At 36.6% G+C, this 26,426-nt stretch overlaps 2 protein-coding genes across 3 annotated transcripts; both read left to right on the forward strand.

Moving 5' to 3' along the window:
* The first annotated feature begins 342 nt into the window (after positions 1-342).
* LOC125260727 (zinc finger protein basonuclin-2) lies at positions 343-9,108 on the forward strand. 2 transcript variants are annotated; one of them, XM_048179229.1, is made up of 6 exons: positions 343-1,188; positions 3,599-3,800; positions 4,058-4,120; positions 4,925-5,027; positions 5,118-5,353; positions 7,546-9,108. In XM_048179229.1, exons 2-6 carry the CDS (start codon positions 3,768-3,770, stop codon positions 8,689-8,691), a joined length of 1,581 nt encoding a protein of 526 aa, XP_048035186.1. In that variant the 5' UTR covers positions 343-1,188; positions 3,599-3,767; the 3' UTR covers positions 8,692-9,108. The 2 variants fall into 2 exon arrangements, with proteins under 2 accessions (XP_048035186.1, XP_048035187.1); XM_048179230.1 differs by having other exon boundaries at positions 343-3,800.
* A 92-nt stretch (positions 9,109-9,200) lies between these two features.
* On the forward strand, positions 9,201-26,273 carry si:ch73-168d20.1 (NACHT, LRR and PYD domains-containing protein 3). Its single transcript, XM_048179233.1, is given in 18 exon segments — positions 9,201-9,286; positions 11,800-11,853; positions 12,595-12,681; positions 13,977-14,075; positions 14,751-14,817; positions 15,630-15,834; positions 16,312-18,062; positions 18,434-18,588; positions 19,229-19,402; positions 19,547-19,720; positions 21,435-21,608; positions 22,532-22,705; positions 22,835-23,008; positions 23,514-23,687; positions 24,362-24,535; positions 24,638-24,811; positions 25,082-25,255; positions 25,988-26,273. Coding segments are annotated over 17 exon segments (4,089 nt in total). The 5' UTR covers positions 9,201-9,286; positions 11,800-11,812; the 3' UTR covers positions 26,106-26,273.
* Positions 26,274-26,426: the final 153 nt, after the last annotated feature.

The following is a 26,426-nucleotide window of genomic DNA, read 5'->3' on the forward strand; positions in this document are numbered from 1 at the left end:
GTCCTTCTCATGAGTATTTAATAATTTTTGACTTTTCAGTCTGAGTTAAATCTCTTTTTTGGCTCATTTTGCCTGTAAAAGAAAACTTGCCTAATAATTCTGCACACCTGAATATAAGGCATTTTTCATTTCCAGCCTTCATGAACAATTATATATCACTTATAAATGATTAAAAACAATATTAATAGTAGTTATTAAGATTGATGTGGATTGGAATTGGTAAAATGTGCTTGGGAAAAAAATATGATCAGAAAATCAACTTGCCTAATAATTCTGCACTCCCTGTATATTACTGTTTCAATGGAAAACAATTTTATTGTGTAAATTTTAGTTAATTTTTAGGGAACATTCCATTTTATCATTCTTCAAACATTATGGGAACGTTACTTTTGAATGTTCTCTGAACGTTCTGAAATGAGAAGTTAGTAACGTTTAAAAAACATTAGACAACGTTATAAACGTTCAGAAAATACCTTCTATGAACGATGTATAAATAATGTTTTTGTTCTGACGTTTTGAGAACATTAATTAAGACCTGAACAAACGTTTTATTAACGTTACTCGAATGTTTGTTTGTAATTTACATTTAACATTCTGTAAATGTTCCTGTACTTTTATAAGTGATCAGAAATGGATGAAAGCAACAATAACGGTAAGTTTTCTACTATCGCCACTCACATTTACTTCAGAAAGTCTAGTTAGGAAATGAAATAACCAGGATGTTTTTTCCTCCTCCACACAACCTCATCAGGGAACTTCTGAAAGTGATTTGAGTTTTAATTATGACAGAGATCATCCGTCAGACTTGTGCGGTGAGTTTCTGCCTCCTCCTCGAGTGTGTGTGTGTGTGTGTGTTTGTCCCCCTTTATATCGCCAATGTGCCAAGTTGGATCGACCACAAAGAGACGGAGCGGGTCTGATCACACGTTCACATCTCAATGTGGGACAGCAGAAAGTGGCATCAGAGGGAAAGAGGATTAAAGTAGGTTTTTCTCCTCCTCCTCTCTTCCTCTTTCTCTTCCTCATGGGTGTGTGTTTTTTTGGCAGGGTCACCTGAGTCCTCCGATTGGCCGCGGCTAGCAGGTAGCGAAGTTTGCCGGATAGAAGGCGCGCGCGAGACGCTTTGATGCCGTCCCCAGTTACTTAAACACAACAACCTTCATTAATTCACAACGACGGTCCCATCAGGTTCGTTAACAGCGGCACAGACACTCACCGTCTCCGTTATTAAGTATTAATCCTCGTGTTTCTAGGTGTTGGATTCAGGCTCTTCCGCTGCCAAAGGCCTGGTTTACACGCCGTTGCGGGATTGATGCCGCCGGTTTGTCCCTCCGGACTGGAATATTCTGATCCTGGAGCAGTTTTGTCTTCGCTCAGGAACTGCTGCATGTAGATCAGCTATAATCCAGCTAACAAAAATATGTTCGTTTGAACATACGTTTGGTAAAATTGGCATTAAGTTATGAAAACGTTTTTTCTGAACGTTCAGGGAACATTCCATCTATTCTTCAAACATTATGGGAACGTTACTTTTGAATTTTCTCTGAAAAAATGTTTGAGGAACATCCAATTAAAATGTTTCAGAAAAAATAAATAAATAAAGTTTTTGTGCTCATGTTTTGAGAACATTATTAAAGACCAGATAACTCTGAACGAACGTTCTATTAACGTTACTGGAAGAACGTTTGTTCATAACTTCGAGAGAACATTGCCAGAACGTTCCCTGTTCGCTGTACGGAAGTAGTTTTTTTATCACTTCTTGAGAATATTAAACAAAACAGATTTTTTTTAGTGTGTTATTTCGATTTTTAAAAATAATAGCGGAATAAAAATTATATAATAAAAAATTAAAGTGATCTTAATTTTACTTTTTTATGATTTAATTAATTATTAGTTTTCATCAACTCACAACCCCCATGTCGTTTCTGGATTCTGATTGGCTGTTGGTGTTTTTATCAGATACCAGTTGAAAAAAGAATCGTGATATCGTTAATCTAAGTCATTATCATTAAATATTTTTTTGTTTGTTGAATTTTACACAAATTTACAAACAAACACGGCATATATTAAATCGCTAAAACTCAATATTTTTTACAAAAATAAAATAGATATATTAAAACTTTCTCAAATTTTACTTTTCCAAAAGTAAAATCATCTTAAAGGCTTTCTTGTCTTTACCAAGTTTCATAGATTTGCTCTCGAGTTTAACTCCATTCTCCCACATTTGAGCTTAAATTTAAAACTTTTACACTTAAAAGAAATTAACTACAAAATCTGTATCTTTGTTTACCAAAAAATCTACCCAGAAAGGTTGCACAAATTAACAAAGAAAAAAACATATTTTTTTATATGTTTCACAAAATACACAATTATTCACATCAAAATGTTAAAAATGTGTTTATTGGATAATTGTTGTTTATTGAATGCTTCAAAAATTTACAAACAAGCACGGCATATATTAAATCACTAAAATACAATTGTTTTTACAAAAATAAAATAGATATATAAAAACTAAAAAGAAAAGGGCTTTCTCAAATTAGTTTATACTTTTCCAAAAGTGAAATCATCTTAAGGGCTTTCTTATCTTTACCAAGTTTCATAGATTTGCTCCTCATTCTCCATCAGTTGGGCTTAAATTAAATTAAATAAAAAAAAAAAAAATAAATTAACAACAAAATTTATATCTTTGTTTACAAAAAAAATCTTTCCAAAAAGTTTGCACAAATTAACAAAGAAGAAATCTAAATTTTCGTTACGTTTCACAAAGTACACAATTATTCACATCAAAATGTAATCTTAAAAATGTGTTTATTGGAAAATCAGTCAAAACATTTGAAGTCATTATAGTGGATTTTGCTAATTTCTTAGAGTTCGAATGATTCTTAAAACTTTACAGCTATCATCTTTACTGTGAACAGGCCTTAATTATTATTTTTCACTACAAATTTCTGCATTTAATTCAGCTCAAAGACTCATTCAAACCTTGTTTTAATAGTTTCATTGTTGAATAAAACTTTACAATAAAGTTTAATTTGTAGTTAACTACACTAGTTAACATGAACTAACAATGATCAATATTTCTAGAGCATTAATTAATTTTCATTAATATTAATCTCAACATATAGTAAAATACTTTTAAGATTAAAAGTTAACAAACGAGACCATTTTTTGTTTGTGTAAACCTCATTTTTAAATAACAATTTTTTAACACTTTTAATATCCTGTTTCAATGTTCAAAAGCAGACTGAATTACATCATTCTATTATTTGCATATCACATTGTGATTGCTTTGTTTTCTTGCATATATTTGCATTTATATTGACCTTTGCAGAGAACTTCAACATAAAACTAGAACACCGTCTTACAAACTGTGAGATTTCATCCAGGAGACGCTCCTCTAGAGTTGTAAGAACGTTTAGTCTCTCTCTGTAATGTATATGAGGGTGTTAAAATGCTGATCAGCACATCTGGAATCTTTCGGATGTGTTTCGGAGCAGTTTTAGCCCTGAGCTCTTTCCCGGTTTCTCAGTGTGTGTTTTACTAACACCAGTTTCACATCCTCCCATTCTTTTTCTATTTCTCTCTCTCTCTCTTCAAGACAAAGGAAAGCTCTCATCCAATCAGACGCGGCCGCTCTACTGTTCTCATTAAGAGTGGGCGGAGTCTTGCGGTGAGAGAGGGAGTGATTAGGAGTCTTTATATTCACTTGGGTCAGAACTTCAGCGGATGACTCCGGATACGGATCCAGACCGGAGCAGAGAACCGGCATGGGGACGTGGACACGCACACTCCACCAGGAGGTATCGCATATGTACACAACACTAGATCATATCTTTTGAGAAATATGATCTCTAGGAATTTTGAAAAAGATGGTCTGTTTAAGATGAATCTCTTTGGATTGTAAATGTAACTGTGATTAAAGTAGAACATGATTCATGAACTTTAGTTTAATTTGTTCACTCAATTTTATTGTCATTTATTGGAGTTTAAGTCCACGTTTGTCTTAATGTTTCCAGCATTAGTGTTTATTAGTATTCAGAGATGATGTGTTTGACAGACGGACCGTGACGAGTCTCTTCTGAAGTGCGATGAACGGACCGCGTCTGTGAAGCTGAAGGAGGTACGGATGGACAGAAACGATGCTAAACTTGTGCTTTATCTGACTGGTGTTAAAGCTAGTGCTCGTACTCCATCAAATTCACATTATTTGAGTGTTTTTTGCTGGTTATTATGATTGAAATCTTTCTGCATTTTAAACAGATTTCAGTGTAAAACTTTGGTCATTCATCTCATCCGTCACAACATGAGATAAATAGTTTAACCTATAATAATCAATGCTCAAATTTGACTGTGAACTGAATTATTATATAAACATTTCAAATAAAAAATGTATTAAAATTAAACTAAATTACTCAGAGTTACTGTAATTTATCATTATTTTTAATTATTAAAATGATTATAATTTTATTATAATTTTCTTGAAACGGACTCAGACTTTGATTAAACATTTTAAAGTGACTCTTTTGTCTCTAGATTTCATCTGTCTGGTTTATTTACTTTACGTTTTTGTTATTTTTAATACTTAAAGACGAATGTTGAAACTTCTGAAGTATTTTGTACTTTAATTTTTCACTTAGAGATCATAAAAATCATTTAAAGTCGGGATGAAAGATCGACTTTTCTTCTCTGTTGTGTCGTATATCTGCGTGAAACGCTTCTCAAACAAGAACAAATGTAGGGCGGGGCTTGATTTTGTCTGTGGGGAATTGATTGGATGGTTGTGGTTTGCTATTGGAGGATCTCATGTGAGTGACAGGTTGCCCCGCCCTCATCATCATCAGAGAAGAGAAGAGATGCTGCAAGAGAGAATCAAGTAATGATGAAGAAAATCCATTTTGATTTCATTGGTGTCATTTTTCCGCAGGTGGTTGGTTGCACACATGCAGACTGTCACTGTGAGTCTTTCCTGCCAGGACGACGTCAGATCAGGTCATGTGATCGCTGTGGTCACGGCTGGGTCGCCCACGGTATGAAACATGTTTGTCGTGTGAGATTTAAAAAAACTTGATTCCCCTCATAAGTGATGTGTTAATGTGTGTGTGTGTGATGCTGTGCAGCTGTGGGGAAGGTGTGCGGCCCGGCGGTCCTGTGTTCGGGGCAGGTGGAGATCGTCCAGAGTCACGTGGTGTTTGACATCAGCAGTCTGATCCTGTATGGAACGCAGGCGCTTCCTGTCCAGATGAAGATCCTGCTGGATCGGTTGTTCAGTGTCCTCACACACACACAGGTGCTCAACATCATACACACTCTCGGCTGGACGCTGCGTGACTATGTGAGAGGATACATGCTGCAGGTGAACACACACACTCACACACACTCACACACTCTCACACACACTCACACACTCTCACACACACACACACACACACACACACTCACTCACTCACTCACTCACTCACACACACAGTCATACACACTCACTCACACACACACTCTCACACACACACACTCACTCACTCACACACACAGTCATACACACACACTCACTCACATACACACTCACAAATTGAACAGAATCAAACAGAATTGATTTAAATTGAACAGAATTGAACAGAATTGATTTAAATTGAACATAATTGTTTTAAATTGAACAGAATTGAACAGAATTGATTTAAATTGAACAGAATTGAACATAATTGTTTTAAATTGAACAGAATTGAACATAATTGTTTTAAATTGAACAGAATTGAACAGAATTGATTTAAATTGAACAGAATTGATTTAAATTGAACAGAATTGAACAGAATTGATTTAAATGAACTGAACAGAATTGATTTGAACAAATTGAACAGAATCATTGAACAGAATTGATTTAAATTGAACAAAGTTTTAAATTGAACAGAATTGAACAGAATTGATTTAAATTGAACAGAATTGAACATAATTGTTTTAAATTGAACAGAATTGAACAGAATTGATTTAAATTGAACAGAAAATTGAACAGAATTGAACAGAATTGTTTTAAATTGAACAGAATTGAACAGAATTGATTTAAATTGAACAGAATTGATTTAAATTGAACAGAATTGAACAGAATTGATTTAAATTGAACATAATTGTTTTAAATTGAACAGAATTGAACAGAATTGATTTAAATTGAACAGAATTGATTTAAATTGAACAGAATTGAACAGAATTGTTTTAAATTGAACAGAATTGAACAGAATTGATTTAAATTGAACAGATTGTTTTAAATTGAACAAATTGAACATTGATTTAAATTGAACAGATTTAAATTACAGAATTTATTTAAATTGAACAGAATTTAACAGAATTGATTTAAATTGAACACGATTGATTTAAATTGTACAGAATTGATTTAAATTGAACAGAATTGAATAGAATTGATTTCAATTGAACAGAATTGAACAGAATTGATTTAAATAGAACACGATTGATTTAAATTGAACATGATTGATTTAAATTGAACAGAATTGATTTAAATTGAACAGAATTGATTTAAATTGAACAGAATTGAACAGAATTGTTTTAAATTGAACAGAATTGAACAGAATTGATTTAAATTGAACAGAATTTATTTAAATTGAACAAATTGAACAGAATTGATTTAAATTGAACACGATTGATTTAAATTGTACAGAATTGATTTAAATTGAACAGAATTGAATAGAATTGATTTCAATTGAACAGAATTGAACAGAATTGATTTAATTGATACATGATTGAACAGATTTAAATTGAACAGAATTGATTTAAATTGAACAGAATTGATTTAAATTGAACAGAATTGAACAGAATTGTTTTAAATTGAACAGAATTGAACAGAATTGATTTAAATTGAACAGAATTTATTTAAATTGAACAGAATTGAACAGAATTGATTTAAATTGAACAGAATTGAACACAATTATTTAAATTGTACAGAATTGAACAGAAATTATTTAAATTGAACAGAATTGATTTAAATTTAACAGAATTGAACACGATTGATTTAAATTGTACAGAATTGATTTAAATTGAACAGAATTGAACAGAATTGATTTAAATTGAACAGAATTGATTTAAATTGAACAGAATTGAACAGAATTGTTTTAAATTAAACAGAATTGAACAGAATTGATTTAAATTGAACAGAATTGTTTTAAATTGAACAGAATTGAACAGAATTGATTTAAATTGAACAGAATTGAACAGAATTGATTTAAATTGAACAGAATTGATTTAAATTGAACAGAATTGAACAGAATTGATTTTTAAATTGAACAGAATTGAACAGAATTGATTTAAATTGAACATGATTGATTTAAATTGAACACGATTGATTTAAATTGAACGATTGATTTAAATTGAACAGAATTGAACAGAATTGTTTTAAATTGAACAGAATTGAACAGAATTGATTTAAATTGAACAGAATTGAACACGATTATTTAAATTGAACAGAATTGTACATATGAGGGTGAGTAAATGACAGCAGGAATGTTCATGTTTGGGTGAACTATCCCTTTAAATCCAATCCTTTAGGACTCCATGGGGAAGGTCCTGGATCGCTGGGTCACCATGAGCCCGGAAGACGAGGTCGTGACCTTGCGTCAGTTTCTGCGTTTTGGCGAAACGAAATCCATCGTGGAGCTCATGTCTGAGGAGATCCGGCCGGAGACGGCGTTCAGAGCCGACGTCCGTCACAGTCCCAGAGAAACGCTGCAGCACTTCGAGAATCTGCCGGGAGGAACTCTAGCGTTCCTGCAGCCCTTTCACTACATCAGTCCGTCCCCGTTCCCTCCCTCACCGGCTCTGGTGCCTCATCCCGCCACGCAGAAACTACAACGGCTGAGCCAACAGAACCGCGGCGAGACGAGACCCAGAAACCCAAGAGGAACGTCGCTGCTACAAAAACACGACGAGCAGCGTCTCCGTCCTCCGATCGCAGATTCCTCGGGAGCACACGAGCGCCGGCACGGATCGTCCTCGAGTAAAGGCCGCGTGAGCTGCGACGCCTGCGCCAAGACGTTCTACGATAAAGGAACGCTGAAGATCCACTTCAACGCCGTGCACCTGAAGATCAAGCATCGCTGCACGATCGCCGGCTGCAACATGATGTTCAGCTCCCTGCGCAGCCGCAACCGGCACAGCGCAAACCCCAACCCGCGCCTGCACGCCACGCTCCAGCACGCCGCCCGCAGATTCACCGCTCAACCTCGCCGGACGCCGCTGCCTGTTTCCATGGCAACCAACAACACTGACCATCGGAAAGACCTTCCAGGCGGCCGTGAAGCTCACGGTATCTCAGGAGGCGGAGCTACAGCCAATCAGAACGGCCTCGGTGACGTGATCGACGTGACGCCAAAGAAGAAGTCACGGAAGTCCAGCACGCCGCTGAAGCTCAAGCGAGAGATTCGCAGTGAGGATGATGATCACATCACGACTGTTCACGACGGTCTCCGTGGCAACAAGCATCATATATTCAACACCCATACGCAATACAAACACCTCGATAAGACGGAGTGCGGTTATCATAGCAACATGGAAGAGAGAAATGATTGGATGACTGGAGAGATTTCAAGAGTGGACGACGAATGGAAAGGAAGATTTCGACCTCTACTAAAGGTCAAAGAGGAGCTGGGTGGCCCCACCTGTGACTGTAGAGGTCATCACCATAGCAACCTGTGACAATGTGAAATCAAATCTGACTCTGTGTTCCTGCTTTTATTGTGAGCGATTCATCAGTGCGCTATTGTTATTATTAAAAAAAATTAACTGTGTTTGTGAACTCAAAAACAAAATATAACTTTATTTTACCTTATTATATTACATGTTTCAACAATGATGTAAAAAGAAAAGAAAAAAACTGTCTTTACTCAAAATCGACCCCGAAACTTTAAGAATTCTGTTGTAGGACCAGAACAAGTGGAACTCAGTAAAATAAAGTTAACCAAAACCAATCTTTTTCAACTGATGACCATTCAAAAGTTGTTTATGAATTTATTAATTGAGTTTAAAAACATGTAACAACTTGACTTCATTTTATTATGATGATTCGGTGTGAAGTGTTTATTATTTATATAAACGATTATTTCACCACTGGAAGCTACTGTTTCTTTTTTTTCTGTTTGCTTACATGTTGTTTCACAATAATATGCACGAGCGCCAGTGTTTCCTGTCTGCGCAAGAACGAAAGTGAAACTGATGATGCATCAGGAAGGATCCATATAATGTGAGGAATATAATGTGAGGAATAACAGCCACACTAAGAGAGGAAAATCGAGTAAGTATCAAGGATCACTCCACACTTCTGGTCATTTGATCTCGATTTAAAAACATTTAAAATTAAATATATGAATTATAATAGTGGTCTTAATGAGAGGCTCCATTTCCTCATTCTTTCGTGACAGGCCCGCTGAAAACTTTGGTTGTTGTTGTTGTTGTTTGTTTTACTGTGGCCAAATATTACATGATCACATCGTTGGAGGTTTTTCAGACCAGTTCATTTTAAAGATTTGGAATCGGACGAATCCATTCTTTAAAAAAAGTTAAAACATGTTCTCATAAGGACTCCATAATGTAAGATTGTCATTTTCTCGGCATAATGAACTTGTGGCCACAAAATAACGTTACACCGTGTCCTAACCAGACGCGACGCGACGCCGCGACAAGCGATAAAACGTATCTTTTCCATGTTAATCAGAAGTTTTGTCCTAAACAGCCGCGACGGTTAGGACATTATTTTTTGTTAGGACAAAAAATAATGTCATTTATTACTCATCGTCATGTCGTTCCACACCCGTAAAACCTTAGTTCATCTTCAGAACACAAATTAAGATATTTTTGATGAAATCCGATGGCTCCGTGAGACCTGCATCTTTGTCTTTGTAATGTGGTAAGTCGAGAAATCCAGCCCTGGACGTTTTGTACATTAAGAGAACATTCAGAAATAATGCTTTCATAACTTAATGGGAACTTTAGCTCATCTGAGCCGCATGGAAAATGTAAGTAAACCATATCATTTGGGAAAAGAAACTTTGTAACCATAGAATTCATGGTTACAAAATCTTGTAAACCATAATGTTACCCAAGTATACCACTCCATATACAGGTGCTGGTCATATAATTAGAATATCATCAAAAAGTTGATTTATTTCACTAATTCCATTCAAAAAGTGAAACTTGTATATTATATTCATTCATTACACAGAGACTGATATATTTCAAATGTTTATTTCTTTTACATTTTGATGATTATAACTGACAACTAAGCAGATAAATCATCAAATTTTCAGTATCTCAGAAAATTAGAACTATTACTTTAAGACCAATACAAAGAAAGGATTTTTAGAAATCTTGGCCAACTGAAAAGTATGAACATGAAAAGTATGAGCATGTACAGCACTCAATACTTAGTTGGGGCTCCTTTTGCCTGAATTACTGCAGCAATGCGGCGTGGCATGGAGTCGATCAGTCTGTGGCACTGCTCAGGTGTTATGAGAGCCCAGGTTGCTCTGATAGTGGCCTTCAGCTCTTCTGCATTGTTGGGTCTGGCATATCGCATCTTCCTCTTCACAATATCCCATAGATTTTCCTATGGGGTTAAGGTCAGGCGAGTTTGCTGGCCAATTAAGAACAGGGATACCATGGTCCTTAAACCAGGTACTGGTAGCTTTGGCACTGTGTGCAGGTGCCAAGTCCATGTTGGAAAATGAAATCTGCATCTCCATAAAGTTGGTCAGCAGCAGGAAGCATGAAGTGCTCTAAAACTTCCTGGTATACGGCTGCGTTGACCTTGGACCTCAGAAAACACAGTGGACCAACACCAGCAGATGACATGGCACCCCAAACCATCACTGACTGTGGAAACTTTACACTGGACCCTCAAGCAACGTGGATTGTGTGGCCTCTCCTCTCTTCCTCCAGACTCTGGGACCCTGATTTCCAAAGGAAATGCAAAATTTACTTTCATCAGAGAACATAACTTTGGACCACTCAGCAGCAGTCCAGTCCTTTTTGTCTTTAGCCCAGGTGAGACGCTTCTGACGCTGTCTGTTGTTCAAGAGTGGCTTGACACAAGGAATGCAACATCTGTGCGTAGTGGTTCTTGAAGCACTGACTCCAGCTGCAGTCCACTCTTTGTGAATCTCCCCCACATTTTTGAATGGGTTTTGTTTCACAATCCTCTCCAGGGTGCGGTTATACCCTATTTGCTTGTACACTTTTTTTCTACCACATCTTTTCCTTCCCTTCGCCTCTTCTATTAATGTGCTTGGACACAGAGCTCTGTGAACAGCCAGCCTCTTTTGCAATGACCTTTTTGTGTCTTGCCCTCCTTGTGTAAGGTGTCAATGGTCGTCTTTTGGACAACTGTCAAGTCAGCAGTCTTCCCCATGATTGTGTAGCCTACAGAACTAGACTGAGAGACCATTTAAAGGCCTTTGCAGGTGTTTTGAGTTAATTAGCTGATTAAAGTGTGGCACCAGGTGTCTTCAATATTAAACCTTTTCAACAATATTCTAATTTTCTGAGGTACTGAATTTGGGATTTTCCTTAGTTGTCAGTTATAATCATCAAAATTAAAAGAAATAAACATTGTGAAATATATCAGTCTGTGTGTAATGAATGAATATAATATACAAGTTTCACTTTTATGAATGGAATTAGTGAAATAAATCAACTTTTTGATGATATTCTAATTGATATGACCAGCATCTGTATGTCAACCTGAGTTTGTTCTCCAGCTGCTGAGACAGAGAAATGTTTGTGAAAGGAATCATTTCTAATGTCTGTTAGTTTGTTCACAGGTATGCAGAACAATCTAGATGGAATCATGGATTCCAGAAAGAGGTGACAACAAGCAATCACAAAACATCATTTTAACTTCAAATGAATGCCTACATACTGATAGATTGCAGCTAGATCGATTATTATTTAAAGTCTGACTTTATACTTATTTACAATTAACAACATTTACTATTAAATCAACATGTTAAAGGTGCTGTAAATTATTTTTCTCCATCGTCTGAGCGATTGTGTTACTTTGTAGGGGAGAAAGTGTGTGTATTTCATTGGCCATTGTCATAAATCCAAGAACAGCTAACATTAACTTTATTATTATGTATTAATTAATTTCCAAATGTTCATTAACATTACAATAACAGTACTGGACATGAGTGTGTGTCAAACATAACAAAACTACAGTGCTCCAGTTATCATAAACAAAGCTGATGACACCCAATACATTTTTATTTTATTTTCACTTTACAGTCAGGTTTCATTTGTTAACATTAGTTAACTGCTTGAAATAACACTGAACAATACTTTGGTTTCGATCAAACCTTTTTGACTCCAAAGCCTCTCATTGTCAAAGACAGTAGTTGATAGTTTGTAATGAAAAAGCTGCTTGTTTTCAAATAATTAAATAAAATACTTATAAATAATTTAAAAAATTGTTTTGACTTTTTGCTACCCATGAATTTACATAATATTTTGAATCATTCATGAATACAGTTTTTTTTTAAAGTTATGTTTTACTCACAAATAGCCACAGTATTAAACTGCTGTTGTTTTTTTTGGATGCTTTAAAAGGAGATCTGTCTCACCTTCACCTGAGTCCAGCTGTGGGTCCAACGTGTCAATGGATCCTCCACCTAAATTCAGTTCTGCTAAACAGAGGTGAGGAACGTCACACTGTTATTGCCTGCTGTATTCTATATGAATATGACAAGACATGTCAGTATAGACTATTGGAGGCTTAGTAACATAAATATTACTCTGCGGTTATGTATTTCAGACAGTTATGTATTTCCTTACATTTAGTGCAAAGTGACTTACAACTGAGTAAACTCCCACATAATTCAAGATTTTATATATAGAATAATGAAATTATAAAATAATGGCATAAATACTTAAAGGGTTAGTTCACTCAAAAATGAAAATTATGTCATTAATGATCACCCTCATGTCGTTCCACACCCGTAAGACCTCCGTTCATCTTCAGAACACAGTTTAAGATATTTTAGATTTAGTCCGAGAGCTTTCTGTCCCTCCATTGAAAATGTATGTACGGTATACTGTCCATGTCCAGAAAGGTAATAAAAACATCATCAAAGTAGTCCATGTGACATCAGTGGGTTAGTTAGAAGTTTTTGAAGCATCGAAAATACATTTTGGTCCAAAAATAACAAAAACTACGACTTTATTCAGCATTGTATTCTCTTCTGGGTCTGTTGTCAATCTGGGTTCACGACTCCGCAGTGACGCTGCTGACGTGTTATCCGGTGCGCCCGAGCTTCGTTTACAGTCTGAGGGAGACGCACGCTGTATTCAAGCTATTCTTCATTGTTTGTATTTTGGTATTGCTATATTTTTTTAAATGGTGCATAAGTGTCCATGTCACGGATGTCCTAATCGCCAAAAACAACGACGTAAAAGTGCATTACCAACGCCGACAGATGAAAGGATTCAATGGAATCAGTTCAATGGAAAGGATTCCGGAAGGGAAGACAATGCTGAATAAAGCCGTAGTTTTTGTTATTTTTGGACCAAAATGTATTTTCGATGCTTCAAAAAATTCTAACTAACCCACTGATGTCACATGGACTACTTAGATGATGTTTTTATTACCTTTCTGGACATGGACAGTATACCGTACATACATTTTCAATAGAGGGACAGAAAGCTCTCGGACTAAATCTAAAATATCTCAAACTGTGTTCCGAAGATGAAAGGAGGTCTTACGGGTTTGGATCGACATGAGGGTGAGTCATTAATGACATCATTTTCATTTTTGGGTGAACTAACCCTTTAAAATAAGATGAGATTTAAAATTCCTTTTCAATATTTATTGCAAAATGAAACTAGGCTCATTCAACTCATGGTACCTGCTCAGTTTTTGCATTTAGATATCTGCCATTTGTGCTCATAGCAGCTTTTGACTTATTTACTGTTTGTTGGATTCTTTTTAAAAGGAGATCCGTCTCGCCTTCACCTGAGCCCAGCTGTGTGTCTCACGTGTCAATGGATCCGCCGCCTAAATTCAGTTTGGGAGGCTCTTCTGCTAAACTGAGGTGATATTAGTGACTATCAGATGATATTAGTGACTATTTAAAGAGCACCTATTTTGCTTTTCCCATGTTCATTTTTCTTTATTGTGTAATGTTCCTGTTCCAAAGTCCCTCCAGTGGGAGTTCTTCTCTATGTCAGTGTCACTGTTTCTGAACTCCCTGAAACGCCTCCATTGTAATCTTGAGTTTTCTTCCAGGAACGAACACATCACAATATTCCTCATTTAAATAATTCACATGCAGAATAAAGGGGTGGGGCCTGGTTGAGTTAGAAACTGGCAGTTGTGGTAAAGGGCGGGATATTTCCCAAACACACTGGTCGCACTTGACCAATCACAACACACTGCTCCAGCCGACCAATCAGAGCAAACTGATCTTTTCAGAAGGAGGGGCTTCATAGAGACAGGAACTAAACAGAGCGTTACTGACAGACTGGGAAGAGAGGAGCAGCAAGAAAACCTGTTCTAGTAGAGACCAAAAACAACATTAAGTGTTTATCAAGGGCATAATAGGTCCTCTTTAAATTATACTATAATCGGTCGACACTGTGGCCTCATGTTTTCAGTGATTATATCAAGGGCTTGTAATGTTAATCATGTACTTGATACTGAAGAATGGACACAGTCAGTGTATTTACTGTCACGTATTGTATGATTGAGTAAATATTTACATGTTCAGCTACAGTAAAAAACAGGAGGGATCAATATCCTCAAATGGCAAGATGTCACTGGATGCCATCTTCAGGGTGAGTTTTATTTGAGTTTTTAGTCAAATACTATAGGAATTATAGGCCTCTTGACTGAACATTACCTGGGATTCCCACTGTTTACATTAGGACTGCGTGATTAATCAAAATAAAATAAAATTGCAATGTAGCTTAGTGCAATTATAAAATTTCAAAGGATGTAATTTAATTTAATAAATGTGTGTTGAGTATGTTTTAAAGCTGATTTATACTTCTGCATCGAGTGTACGCTGTAGCTACGGTATAGGCTGCTTGTAGCACACATAGCCTACAGCGTAGCCTGACGTGCACGTCACAAAAAATTTAACTCATCAATTATATGTGGACCGCAAGTGCTGTGATTGGTCTGCTAGAATCCCTCCCTCAGGTCAAAAAACTGGCGCGGAGCAAGCGGAGAAGAGTGAGCTTTTTAAACTTGCATAGGTATGAAAAACGCTCAGTTTCAGGGGACATGCTGCATCAAACCGCAGCAGAAGTTGTTGCCTTATTTGCTACCATCACTGCTAAAGCTTCTCTGACAATGTACATGACAACGATGCAGACGAATAAATGAAAACCGACGCATAGTCTAAAGTGCAGAGGCTCTGCTGTATGTCCGATGCAGAGGTATAAATCAGCCTTAAAGAGTGTAGTACATCACTGTGCAGAACCTTTTTGGCATAAAAGAGTTCTTTAAAATTGAGTCAAGAACCCTAGAGTTCTATATAGAACCACACGGAACCTTTTTTCTAAGAGTGTGGTTTAGATACATTTAAAATGTGTTATTCAGAAGTGCTTAATATTTGAATAATCGCTGTGATTTCCGATTTCAGGAGCTTGAGGACACAAACATCTCTTTGATGAAGAAAGAGCTGAGAAGGTTCAAGGAACTGCTGAGGCCAGATTTCCAGGCATGCTCTGTGAGAGAGGAGGAGGATGATGAGGGTCAGAGTCGAGTGAGCGAGGGAGTTCTAAAGATCTCACTTCATGTCCTGCAGAAGATGAACCAGACGGACCTCGCTAACACACTACAGACCAGTATGAGTCCCATTTGAAACTATCTTTTGCTGAGGCATGTAGTAGATTGTGTGCAACATGTTTTTCCGCAAAGTTTTGATCATTTAGTATTATACAGTAGGCTTTGTAGGGTTAAACTTTTGAGTAATTTTTTCACAGTTTCATAATGCATTGTTTTTCTGTTCATTTAAAGGTGCAGTGTGTAAATTTTAGCGGCATCTAGCAGTGAGGTTGCGAATTGCAATGTAGAGAAGTTACAGTGGCCAACACAGGATAAATGTCATCGTCTGAGACAGCAAAGAGTAGCTAGTCAATCAAACCCAATCTGTAGAGCAGTTTGGGCTTTATTTAGGGCTACTGTAGAAACATGCCGGCATAAAATGGTGACTTGACATGCAAGGGGACCCACGGTGTAACATTTACACATTGCAACTTTATGGTATACATATAGCAATTTCAGATTTCAACAAAAAACATTGACTCTTTTGGATATTGCAGAGCTGATCTCAGTGAGTCAGCAACAACTGAAATCCAGACTGAAACAGAAATATCAGAGAATCAGCAATGGAGTCTGCAATGGAGGGAATGCGACACTTCTGAACGAGATCTACACAGAGATTTACATGACAGAGGGTGGGACTGGAGACATCAACGACGAGCATGAGGTGAGACAGATCGAGACCTTGTCGTCCAGAGGTCTAGATACACCGATCAGATGTAATGACATCTTCAAACCCTTACCTGGACGAGACAAAGTCATCAGGACAGTTCTAACCAAAGGAGTTGCCGGAATTGGAAAAACCGCTTCTGTGCAGAAGTTCGTCCTGGACTGGGCTGAAGGAAAAGCCAATCAGGATGTTCACTTCATATTTCCTCTTCCTTTCCGTGACCTCAATTTGATGAAGGAGAAGCGGATGAATCTGATGGAGCTTCTTCTGTGTTTTTTCGCAGAACTGAAACCAATAGAATATAATGACTTCAAAACAATCTTCATCTTTGATGGTCTGGATGAGTGCCGTCTTCCTCTGGATTTCCAGAATAATGAGATTTTGTGGGATGTGAACGTATCGGCTTCAGTGGACGTGCTGCTGACTAACCTCATTAGAGGAAACCTGCTTCCTTCTGCTCACCTCTGGATCACCACGCGACCAGCTGCAGCCAATCAGATCTCTTCAGAGTGTGTTGACCAGGTCACAGAGGTCCGAGGGTTCAGAGACCCTCAGAAGGCTGAGTATTTTCGGAAAAGGATAAAAGATCAGCGTATGGCTAGTAGGATCATTGCACACGTCCAATCTTTGAGAAGCCTGTACGTCATGTGTCACATCCCAGTGTTTTGCTGGATTTCTGCCACTGTTCTGGAGAAGATTGGTGAAGCAGAAGGTGCAGAGATTCCCAAGACTCTCACTCAAATGTTCACACACCTGCTGATTGTCCAGACCAAACTGAAGACCCAGAAATATGATGGGAAATGTGATCTTCAGGAGATCAGAAAGAGCATCCTGTCACTTGGGAAACTAGCTTTTGAACAACTGGAAAAGGGGAACCTGATCTTCTATGAGGAGGAATTGAGAAAGTGTGGCATTGATGTCCGAGAAGCGTCTGTGTACTCTGGAGTTTGTACCCAGATATTCAGAGAGGAGTTTGGACTGCAGTTGGAGAAGGTTTTTAGCTTCATTCATCTGAGCGTTCAAGAGTTTCTCGCTGCCTTGTATAAGTTCCTATCCTTTGCTCAGGACAATAATGAGTGCTCAATTACAGATTTTATGAAGAGCGAAGTGGACAGGGCCTTGCAGAGCAAGAACGGACACCTAGATCTCTTCCTCCGCTTCCTTCTGGGACTTTCGCTGGAGTCCAATCAGACTCTCCTGCGGGGATTATTCACACCTAGAGGAAGCTCCAGTTGTACACGAGAAACGGTCAATTTCATTAAGAGTAAAATCAGAGAGAATCCTTCCCTGGAGAAGTCCATCAATCTGTTTCACTGTCTGAACGAGCTGAATGATCATTCCCTTCAGCATGAGGTCCAGACGTACCTGAGCCGCAGCACAGGTGCCCATCGCCTCTGCGGAGTCAAGCTCTCTCCGGCCCAGTGGACGGCGCTGGTGTTTGTACTGCTGAACTCGACAGAGGACCTGGATGAGTTTAAACTGAGGGAATATGATCTATCAGAGGAGTGTCTTCTGAGGCTGCTGCCGGTGGTCAAAGCTTCCAGAAAAGCAGAGTGAGTATATTGTAGTATTTAGTTGCTTGTATAAAGAAATAAAAAGTACAGAACAACACATCAACAGTTTTGGTGGGAAAAACGTGGACTGCTCACTAGAGTCACACAAAATGTTGTCAGCTAGCTGACACAATTTTGTATAATTTTTGGGAACAAATGATCTGTTTACAAAGAAAGTATTTGATCAAAACATATGGATTAAACTTTTTGCTATTGTTCCCACCTTTTCTCACATTTATTTATTAGCACACTTATAAGCACAAGTTTAAATAGTCTAAGGGTCAGAAAGTAGGGTCATATTCAAGGATTATATGAACTGGTTAAAGTTAGTGTCCTCGCAAATCTATACTGCTTGCTGTTATTGGAGATAACAATACAGAAATGTTCTTTCTCTCCCAGTCAGATCAAATCTGTTCAGCCCTGGCCTTTGTGCTCAGCTCAAACTCTTCACGTTTGAGAGAGCTGGACCTCAGTGACAACAACCTCCAGATCTCAGGAGTACAGCTTTTCTCTGCTGGACTGAAGAGTCCTCACTGTAAACTGGAGATATTGAAGTAAGATCGATTGTATAAGTATGTTTGGCAATGTGCATCTGTGTGGATGCCTTTTTTAATAGAGTGCAAAAGTTGGGTTCCAGAAGTAAAAACTCATTAATTTTCTCCATAAGGAAGCTAATTTTAATGATAACTTATAAACTGTTCAAGTTAGACCTACTGTGAGCTACGTTACCTATGATACAGAGTCAAGACAAGCACAACATGTCAAAAGATATTGTTAGCTCTGCCCATTCCCATGAAGCATTGTGAATAATGTAATCGAGACAGTCTTTCAAGTACTTTTTTTGTTTCAAATCAAATTTTGTAATATTCTGATTCTGCTCTTAGCTGGTTGATTTGGTTCATGGCTTATAATGGTTTTAATGAAGAATATTTCAAATCCCTATGGGAAAAATTAATTAAAAAATATTTTAATTATAGTATAATTTTAATGAATATTATAATTATTATAAATATAAATATTATAATTCTAGAACCAATGGTGCTGAAAAATTGTGCAGCACTGATGCTCTCTATTGCGAAGTGTGTTTCAATCCAGCTTTATTACATTTCTTTAATCTCTGAATGTTTTTATGTTCTGATATTACGTGTGTGCTAAATATAAATAATTTGAAATTTAATGCAAATGTTTCTGCAGGTTGTGTAACTGCAATATTCGAGAGGACAGTTGTGCTGCTCTGGTTCCAGGTCTGATATCAAACCCATCACATCTGAGAGAAATCAGTCTGAACTCTAATAAACCAGGATATTCAGCAATGAAGCTTTTGTCTGTTCTACTGGAAGATCCGCATTGTAAACTAGAGAAACTACAGTGAGTAATTTTGGATATGTTAAGTCATTTTTCATACATTATTTCGCAAACAATAGTTGCATTCACATTTTAAGCAATACAGTTTAATTAATGTGTGTGTGTTGAGCCGTACATGTAAGCACAGAGTGTTTCTTCTCTCTGTAGGCTGTATAACTGCAGTATTGGAGAGGAAGGTTGTGCTGCTCTGGCTTTAGCACTGATATCAAATCCTTCACATCTGAGAGAATTTAATCTGAACAATAATGATCCAGGAGATTCAGGAGTGAAGCTTCTCGGTGATCTACTGAAGGACCCACACTGTAAACTAGAGAAACTACAGTAAGTGATACTGTACAGTGAGTGATATTTCATCATTAGAGCTAACAATGTTAACTCATTATTTTAAGCAAATGTGTTTAAAATGAGGCAATGAAAAAAAATATATATATATATATATATATATATATATATATATATATATATAGATTTTTTTTTTTTTTTTTTTTTTTCACTGCCCTAAACTCTGCAGGAAACTGAACATAATTTTAGTGTCATTGTTGTACCATATCCTAACAGGATGCGAAAAGATTTGTCAACACCAGACGCGACACGACTTTACGTGAGACATTACGTAATCAATCCAAAATCACAGCCAATCAGAAGAGTATGTGGGTGGAGTCTCTTTGCAAGCACACTGCATTCAAAACCAAATAAATTAAATTTCACAGCCAGTCAGAAGAGTGTGGGGGGGGACGAGTCTCTCTGCAAGTGCACAGCACTCGCAACCACATCACTCCGAAATCACAGCCCATCAAAAAGCATGTTGGCAGAGTCTCTCTGCAGGTGCACTGTAACTCTCAACCAAATCAATCCAAAATCACAGCCAATCAGAAGAGCATGTGGGCGGAGTCTCTGTGCACACTGCACTCACAAACAAATGGATAAGCATATAATCAAATTCATAAATATCTCACTATTTTAACATTTACTAATACATTTTTTAAATTAAAAGTTGTATTTGTTAATATTAAGTAATGCATTGTGAACTAAAATAAACAAATGATTAACAATTATATTTTTACTCGTTAAAATTAACAAAGATTAATTATAGAATTATATTTTATAATTATATTGTTCATTGTTAGTTATGCATTAACTAATGTTAAAGGGTTCCCAGGTGAAAAAAAGGTAAAGTGCTCTATTTTCGCGCACTAATTTTGTACTTAATATACTAAACATTCTTCTTAAATACTTCTTAAGATAATCTTAAGAAGTGTACTCAACTGTGCTATTTTGAGACACCATGAAATATGAACTAAAATGTGCTTTTAATATACTATCGCTGTATTTATAAAATATATTTAGTTACCACTTGTAGTACACTATGGGTTCAAATGTACTATAAATAGTATCTAAATATATTTTTTAAATACAGAGATAGTATATTAAAAGCACATTTAAGTTCATATTTCATGGTGTCTCAATAACACAGTTGAGTACACTAAAGTGATCTTAAGATTATCTTAAGAAGTACTAAAGAAGAATTTTTGGTATATTAAGTACAAAATTAGTGCACGAAAATAGAGCACTTTAAGTACATAATAGAAATGTACTTTTTTTTCACCTGGGTTAGTTTACCATTATGTACTTACCTTCATGTCGTCCCAAACCTGTAAGACCATCGTTCATCTTTCAAATTTCATTTTTGTGTGAACTAACCCTTTAATTTGTTGTTGTTTTGTTTTATCCTGGTTATGGTTATAGTTGTAGTTAACAATAATAACACTTCACCAGAGGGAAGATATATAATAGATATGATAGACATGTTTGTTAATCAGTATCTGACTCCTTGACTCTCAGTCATAATACAATCTTTTTAACATAAACCATTCATATACTTATAACTAATTATGAATGGAAAATTAATGCTTATGTGTTGTTGCTTGATGAGAAGAAAAATAATTGTCATTTTGTCATCAGGAAAATGTTTGTTCCTGGTGCAAATGTCGGCAAGAGCCTCAAGTATGAGGTGTTTTTCTTTTTCTGTCTGCAGGCTTGATGACTGTAGTATTGGAGAGGAATGTTTTACAGCTTTGCTTTCAGGTCTGAGATCAAACCCCTCACATATTAGAGAACTCAATCTGAGCAGGAACAAACCAGGAGATTCAGGAGTGAAGTGTTTGTCTGATCTACTGAAGGACCCACACTGTAAACTGGAAATACTACAGTGAGTGATGTTTCATATTAAGGGCTGCAAAATGCATAGCATTGGTAACATTACTTAAAGAAATATATTTGAACTAGATGTGTAAGCTGGTGTGTCTGGTAGCCCATAAATATGAATGTTGGAGTGAATGTTTCTTTCCAAGTACTTTAGTTAAGGTACTGTTAACAACAGCCCACATTTCTAAATGTTCAACTGGTCTCTTAAGTCACTTGTCTGTTAGTTTTCAGAATCAGAATATGAGTGTTGAGCTGTTGGCAGGTTTGGATGGACTAAAGCAAACTCTGGTGCAATTGCTATGTTAGTGCGGTTCATTTAAATAAGCGTGAATGCTGCCATCTGAACTTTGGTATGCACCAAACAAGCGGATTGAGACCACTGAAAATATGGGTCTCGGTCCACTTCCAAATGTACTCTGGTGCGGGTTGACTAAAATATGAAGGCAACATGGACCACAGGCATCTAAATGGACCCACAGGATGTAATGTCACAAAATACAACCCTAAAAAGGACAGCATGCCCAAAATTTCCTGGCTCTTGTCATAGTCACATTGTTTCCCATTACAGTTTGGTACAGGTATTGGAAATGCATCTCCTTGTAGCACATCTTAATTTGTGTGTGTAAAAGAGACAGTCCTGCTGCCGACTCTGCACATTTTATAAGCTCTTCACAAGATCTCAGCTGGTAAAAATACCATTATATATACACAGATAAGCGTTTACCCAGCGCACAGCATTGTTTCAGGTGTTTCATCACAAAATATATGTCATACAATGTTTTTTTTGTTGTTGTTGTTGTTTTATATCTTTAAGTTGGATGTTACAAATGACAGTGTAAATGCTAAGTGACCAAAAGTCCGGACCAAAAGATCCAAGAGAAGTGAACTACAAATGTGAACACACCCTGAGTGTGTTTTTCTCCTCAGGTTGGAGTCCTGCAGTATTGGAGAGGAAGGTTGTGCTGCCCTGGTATTAGGCCTGTTATCAAACCCATCACATGTTAAAGAACTCAATCTGAACTACAATGAACCAGGAGATTTAGGAGTGAAGCTTCTGTCTTTTCTACTGAAAGACCCACACTGTAAACTGGAGAAACTAGAGTGAGTGATGATAGTTAATCATTTTATCAAATCAGTTAGTCTTAAATTTTTAAATGTTTCATTCTTCATTTTATATTAAATGTAGAATTTGTGTTGAGCAGTAAATTTTAGTCATTCTCTTCTCTGCAGGCTGAAATACGATAGCATTGGAGATGAAGGTTGTGCTGCTCTGGCTTCATCTCTTATATCAAACCCATCACATCTGAGAGAACTCAATCTGAGTTGGAATAAACTGGGATATTCAGCAGTGAAGCTTCTGTCTGATCTACTGAAGGACACACACTGTGAACTGGAGAAACTACAGTAAGTGATATCTTAAATATCATTTATATATATTTTTTTCATATTTTTGTATATATTTAAGGTAACACTTTATTTCGATAGAAGTAACTTTGCAACTATATGTCAACTTATTCTACTAACCTTAACCCTAACGGAACAGTCTACTAATACTCTGAGAGTTAGTTGACATGTAGTTGCAAAGTTACTTATATTTAGTAGAATGTCTAAAGTGGACTACTGAAATAAAGTCTAACCATATTTAATTCCAAACTTTCTTCTCTACAGTTGTTTTTTTTTTTTTTTACAATGACCATACATAAACCCCATAACACACAATGTAAAATCATTTCAGTGGACTGATATTGTGGTTACTGTATGTTCGGTTCATCATCAACATCAGTATTTTGTAGGACTGCACAATTGCAATTATGTTGATAAAAATTGCAACTCAGAATGTGATTTTTAAAAGCTAAAACTTACTTTATCACATGTGTACATACACACTGAATGTCTTTTCTGTCTGTAGGCTGTATGACTGCAGTATCGGAGAGGAAGGTTGTGCTGCTCTGGCTTTAGCACTGATATCAAACCCTTCACATCTGAGAGAACTCAATCTGAACAACAACGAACCAGGAGATTCTGGAGTGAAGCTTCTCTCTGACCTACTGAAGGACCCAAACTGTAAACTGGAGAAACTACAGTGAGTGATTTTTAGGGTTGTTTTTTTTTGTTTTTTTTCCCCCGTAGAAATAATCAGTGTACCATACCAGCATCAGCAGGAAGTGTTTGTTTCAAACAAACATGTATATTTCAGTGTTTCTCAACCCAGGATGACTTAAACATATTTAAATTAATAAATGATTATCAGTATATTAAAATAACCTTACTCTAATCTAAGTTAAAATGCTAAAAAGAAAAACTATTGTTTTTATTGAAGAACTTCAGTTCATCAGTTCTTAAAGCATCAATAAAAAATGAATCATGGTTATTAATTTGTCAATATTTTGAGTTTTAAATATTTTATTTTATTTGAATTTGGATTGCAGAGTTTCTAAGATATTATTTCCTTGTGACTCTTGTATCAGGACAACCAGATTAGATTTATCAGATTTTTAACTTTTTTTGTCCTTGCATGACTGAAATACCTGTGCGAGAGGTGTTTCAAAGATGGTCGCCAAGTGAAATGACTTACCTTAAAGGGACTTGTACTTGGTGCAGAACTGCCTGTATGACCGAACAGTGCATGTTTGGAGTCATTACTTTTGCAGTTCCTTTTAGTGCTGCAGAAAAGACAAACTGCAGGATTACAGTTCTGAATCTCATTGATCTTGTATTGAGCTTAAGCATGAGGAGAATTTCTCTTTCTCTTTGCAGGCTGGAATACTGCAGTATCGGTGAGGAAGGTTTCACTGCCCTGATTTCAAGTCTGAAATTGAACCCGTCACATCTGAGACAACTCAATCTGAGCAGGAGTGAACCTGGAGACTTGGGAGTGAAGATGCTGTTTGATCTCCTGAAGGATCCACTGTGTAAACTTGAGAAACTACAGTAAGTAACATATCACAATTTTAAACAGATTTTCATACATAGTGTCACTCACTCTTGTTGATATGCATTAGTGTTGAGGTATTTTTCTCCTTCTCTCTGCAGGCTTGATGACTGCAGTATTAGTGAGAAAGGTTTTGCTGTTCTGGTTTCAGGTCTGAGATCAAACCCCTCACACATAAGAGAACTCAATATGAACTCTAATAATCCAGGGTTCTTAGGAGTAAAGCAACTCTATGACCTACTGGGAGATCAGCACTGTAAATTGGAGAAACTACAGTGAGTGATATTTCATATCTCTAAACCCAGACAGACTTGATGATGGTGAGATCAGATATATGTGTGGACCATACAGTTGGTCAAAATATCGCTGGATTATATAGCAAAATTAATGTTCGGAAATGTAAACTGATCATTTCTACTGACACACTAAAGCAAAAGTTATAACTGTCTAAAAACAATGCTGGTGAAAAATCTTAACATTAGCATTTGATGGAGGTATATTTATAATTTATGAGTGATCAGCTGTAAGTGTCTTTCTATCCTCAGGTTGGAGAGCTGTGGTATTGGCGAGGAAGGTTGTGCAGCTCTGGCTTTAGTGCTGATATCAAACCCTTCTCATCTGAGAGAACTCAATCTGAACTACAATGAACCAGGAGATTCAGGAGTGAAGCATTTGTCTGTTCTACTGAAGAACCCACGCTGTAAACTGGAGAAACTAGAGTGAGTGATATAGTATTATCACTATAATTATTGAATTAAATCAAGGCACAGTGGTACATTCAGATAAACTTCTTTAGCTTGAATTTGAAGTAATTAAAAAGTGTCTGTCAAGGGGAGGCAGCAGCACACATGGACACTACAGCTTATCTGCCTCCAGAAAGTGCTAAATATCTTCATTTGCTAAAACTTCGGACTTTATACAAACAACAAGATGCATACTTGAACTTTTTTGCACCACTACATTCCTGTTATGACATTACTACTTAATATTACTACTATTAAGACCATTATCACTACAGCTTTATTATTAAATATTTGTGCATACCAATTTGCGTACTTATGTGGTATTCTATGATGTTTTTAAGTATAAATAGTGAGTAGTGTGTTCACACTGAAAATTTCAAAAAGAAAAAGTGCACTTTAAATACCCAGATGATGCACTAAATTAACGGAAAAAAACGAAGTGTGAAATGTTGTACACTTCATGCACTCGATTGTCACAGCTTTAATTACATACCGGAGGGGTAGGGGGTATCAGACTCTGCTGAATGACAAAATAACATTATAAAATGCACACACTACATGGATGAGTACATAGTACATAAGTACATAATGTATAAGTGCATAGTTTATAGTATGCCATTTGGGACGCAACTCATGTAAACCAGCCATATATTCTTACATTGCTCCTGCTGGATAAAGTGTTTTGAGTTTTTCTCTTTGTCTCTGCAGGTTGTCTCACTGCAATATTAGAGCGAGAGGATGTGCTGCTCTGATTTCAGCTCTGAGTTCAAACCCATCACACCAGAGAGAACTCAATCTGAACTATAACCAGGACACTAAACAGTGATGCCGCTCTCTGATCTACTGGATGCTCACTGTAAAGTCAAATTAATGTTTTCTCTTTTGTTTTAAAGGTGCCCAAGAATGCTTTTTCACAAGATGTAATATAAGTCTAAGGTGTCTCCTGAATGTGTCTGTGAAGTTTCAGCTCAAAATATCCCATAGATTTTTTTAAATTAATTTTTTTAACTGCCTATTTTGGGGCATCATTAACAATGCACTGATTTACACTCGGCGCCGCCCCCTTAAATCGCGTGCTCCCTGCCACATGAGCTGTCGACTATATTACAGCGCATTTACAAAGTTCACACAGCTAATATAACCCTCA

The sequence above is a fragment of the Megalobrama amblycephala genome, linkage group LG24 (assembly GCF_018812025.1).
Source record: "Megalobrama amblycephala isolate DHTTF-2021 linkage group LG24, ASM1881202v1, whole genome shotgun sequence".
Lineage (NCBI taxonomy): Eukaryota > Metazoa > Chordata > Actinopteri > Cypriniformes > Xenocyprididae > Megalobrama > Megalobrama amblycephala.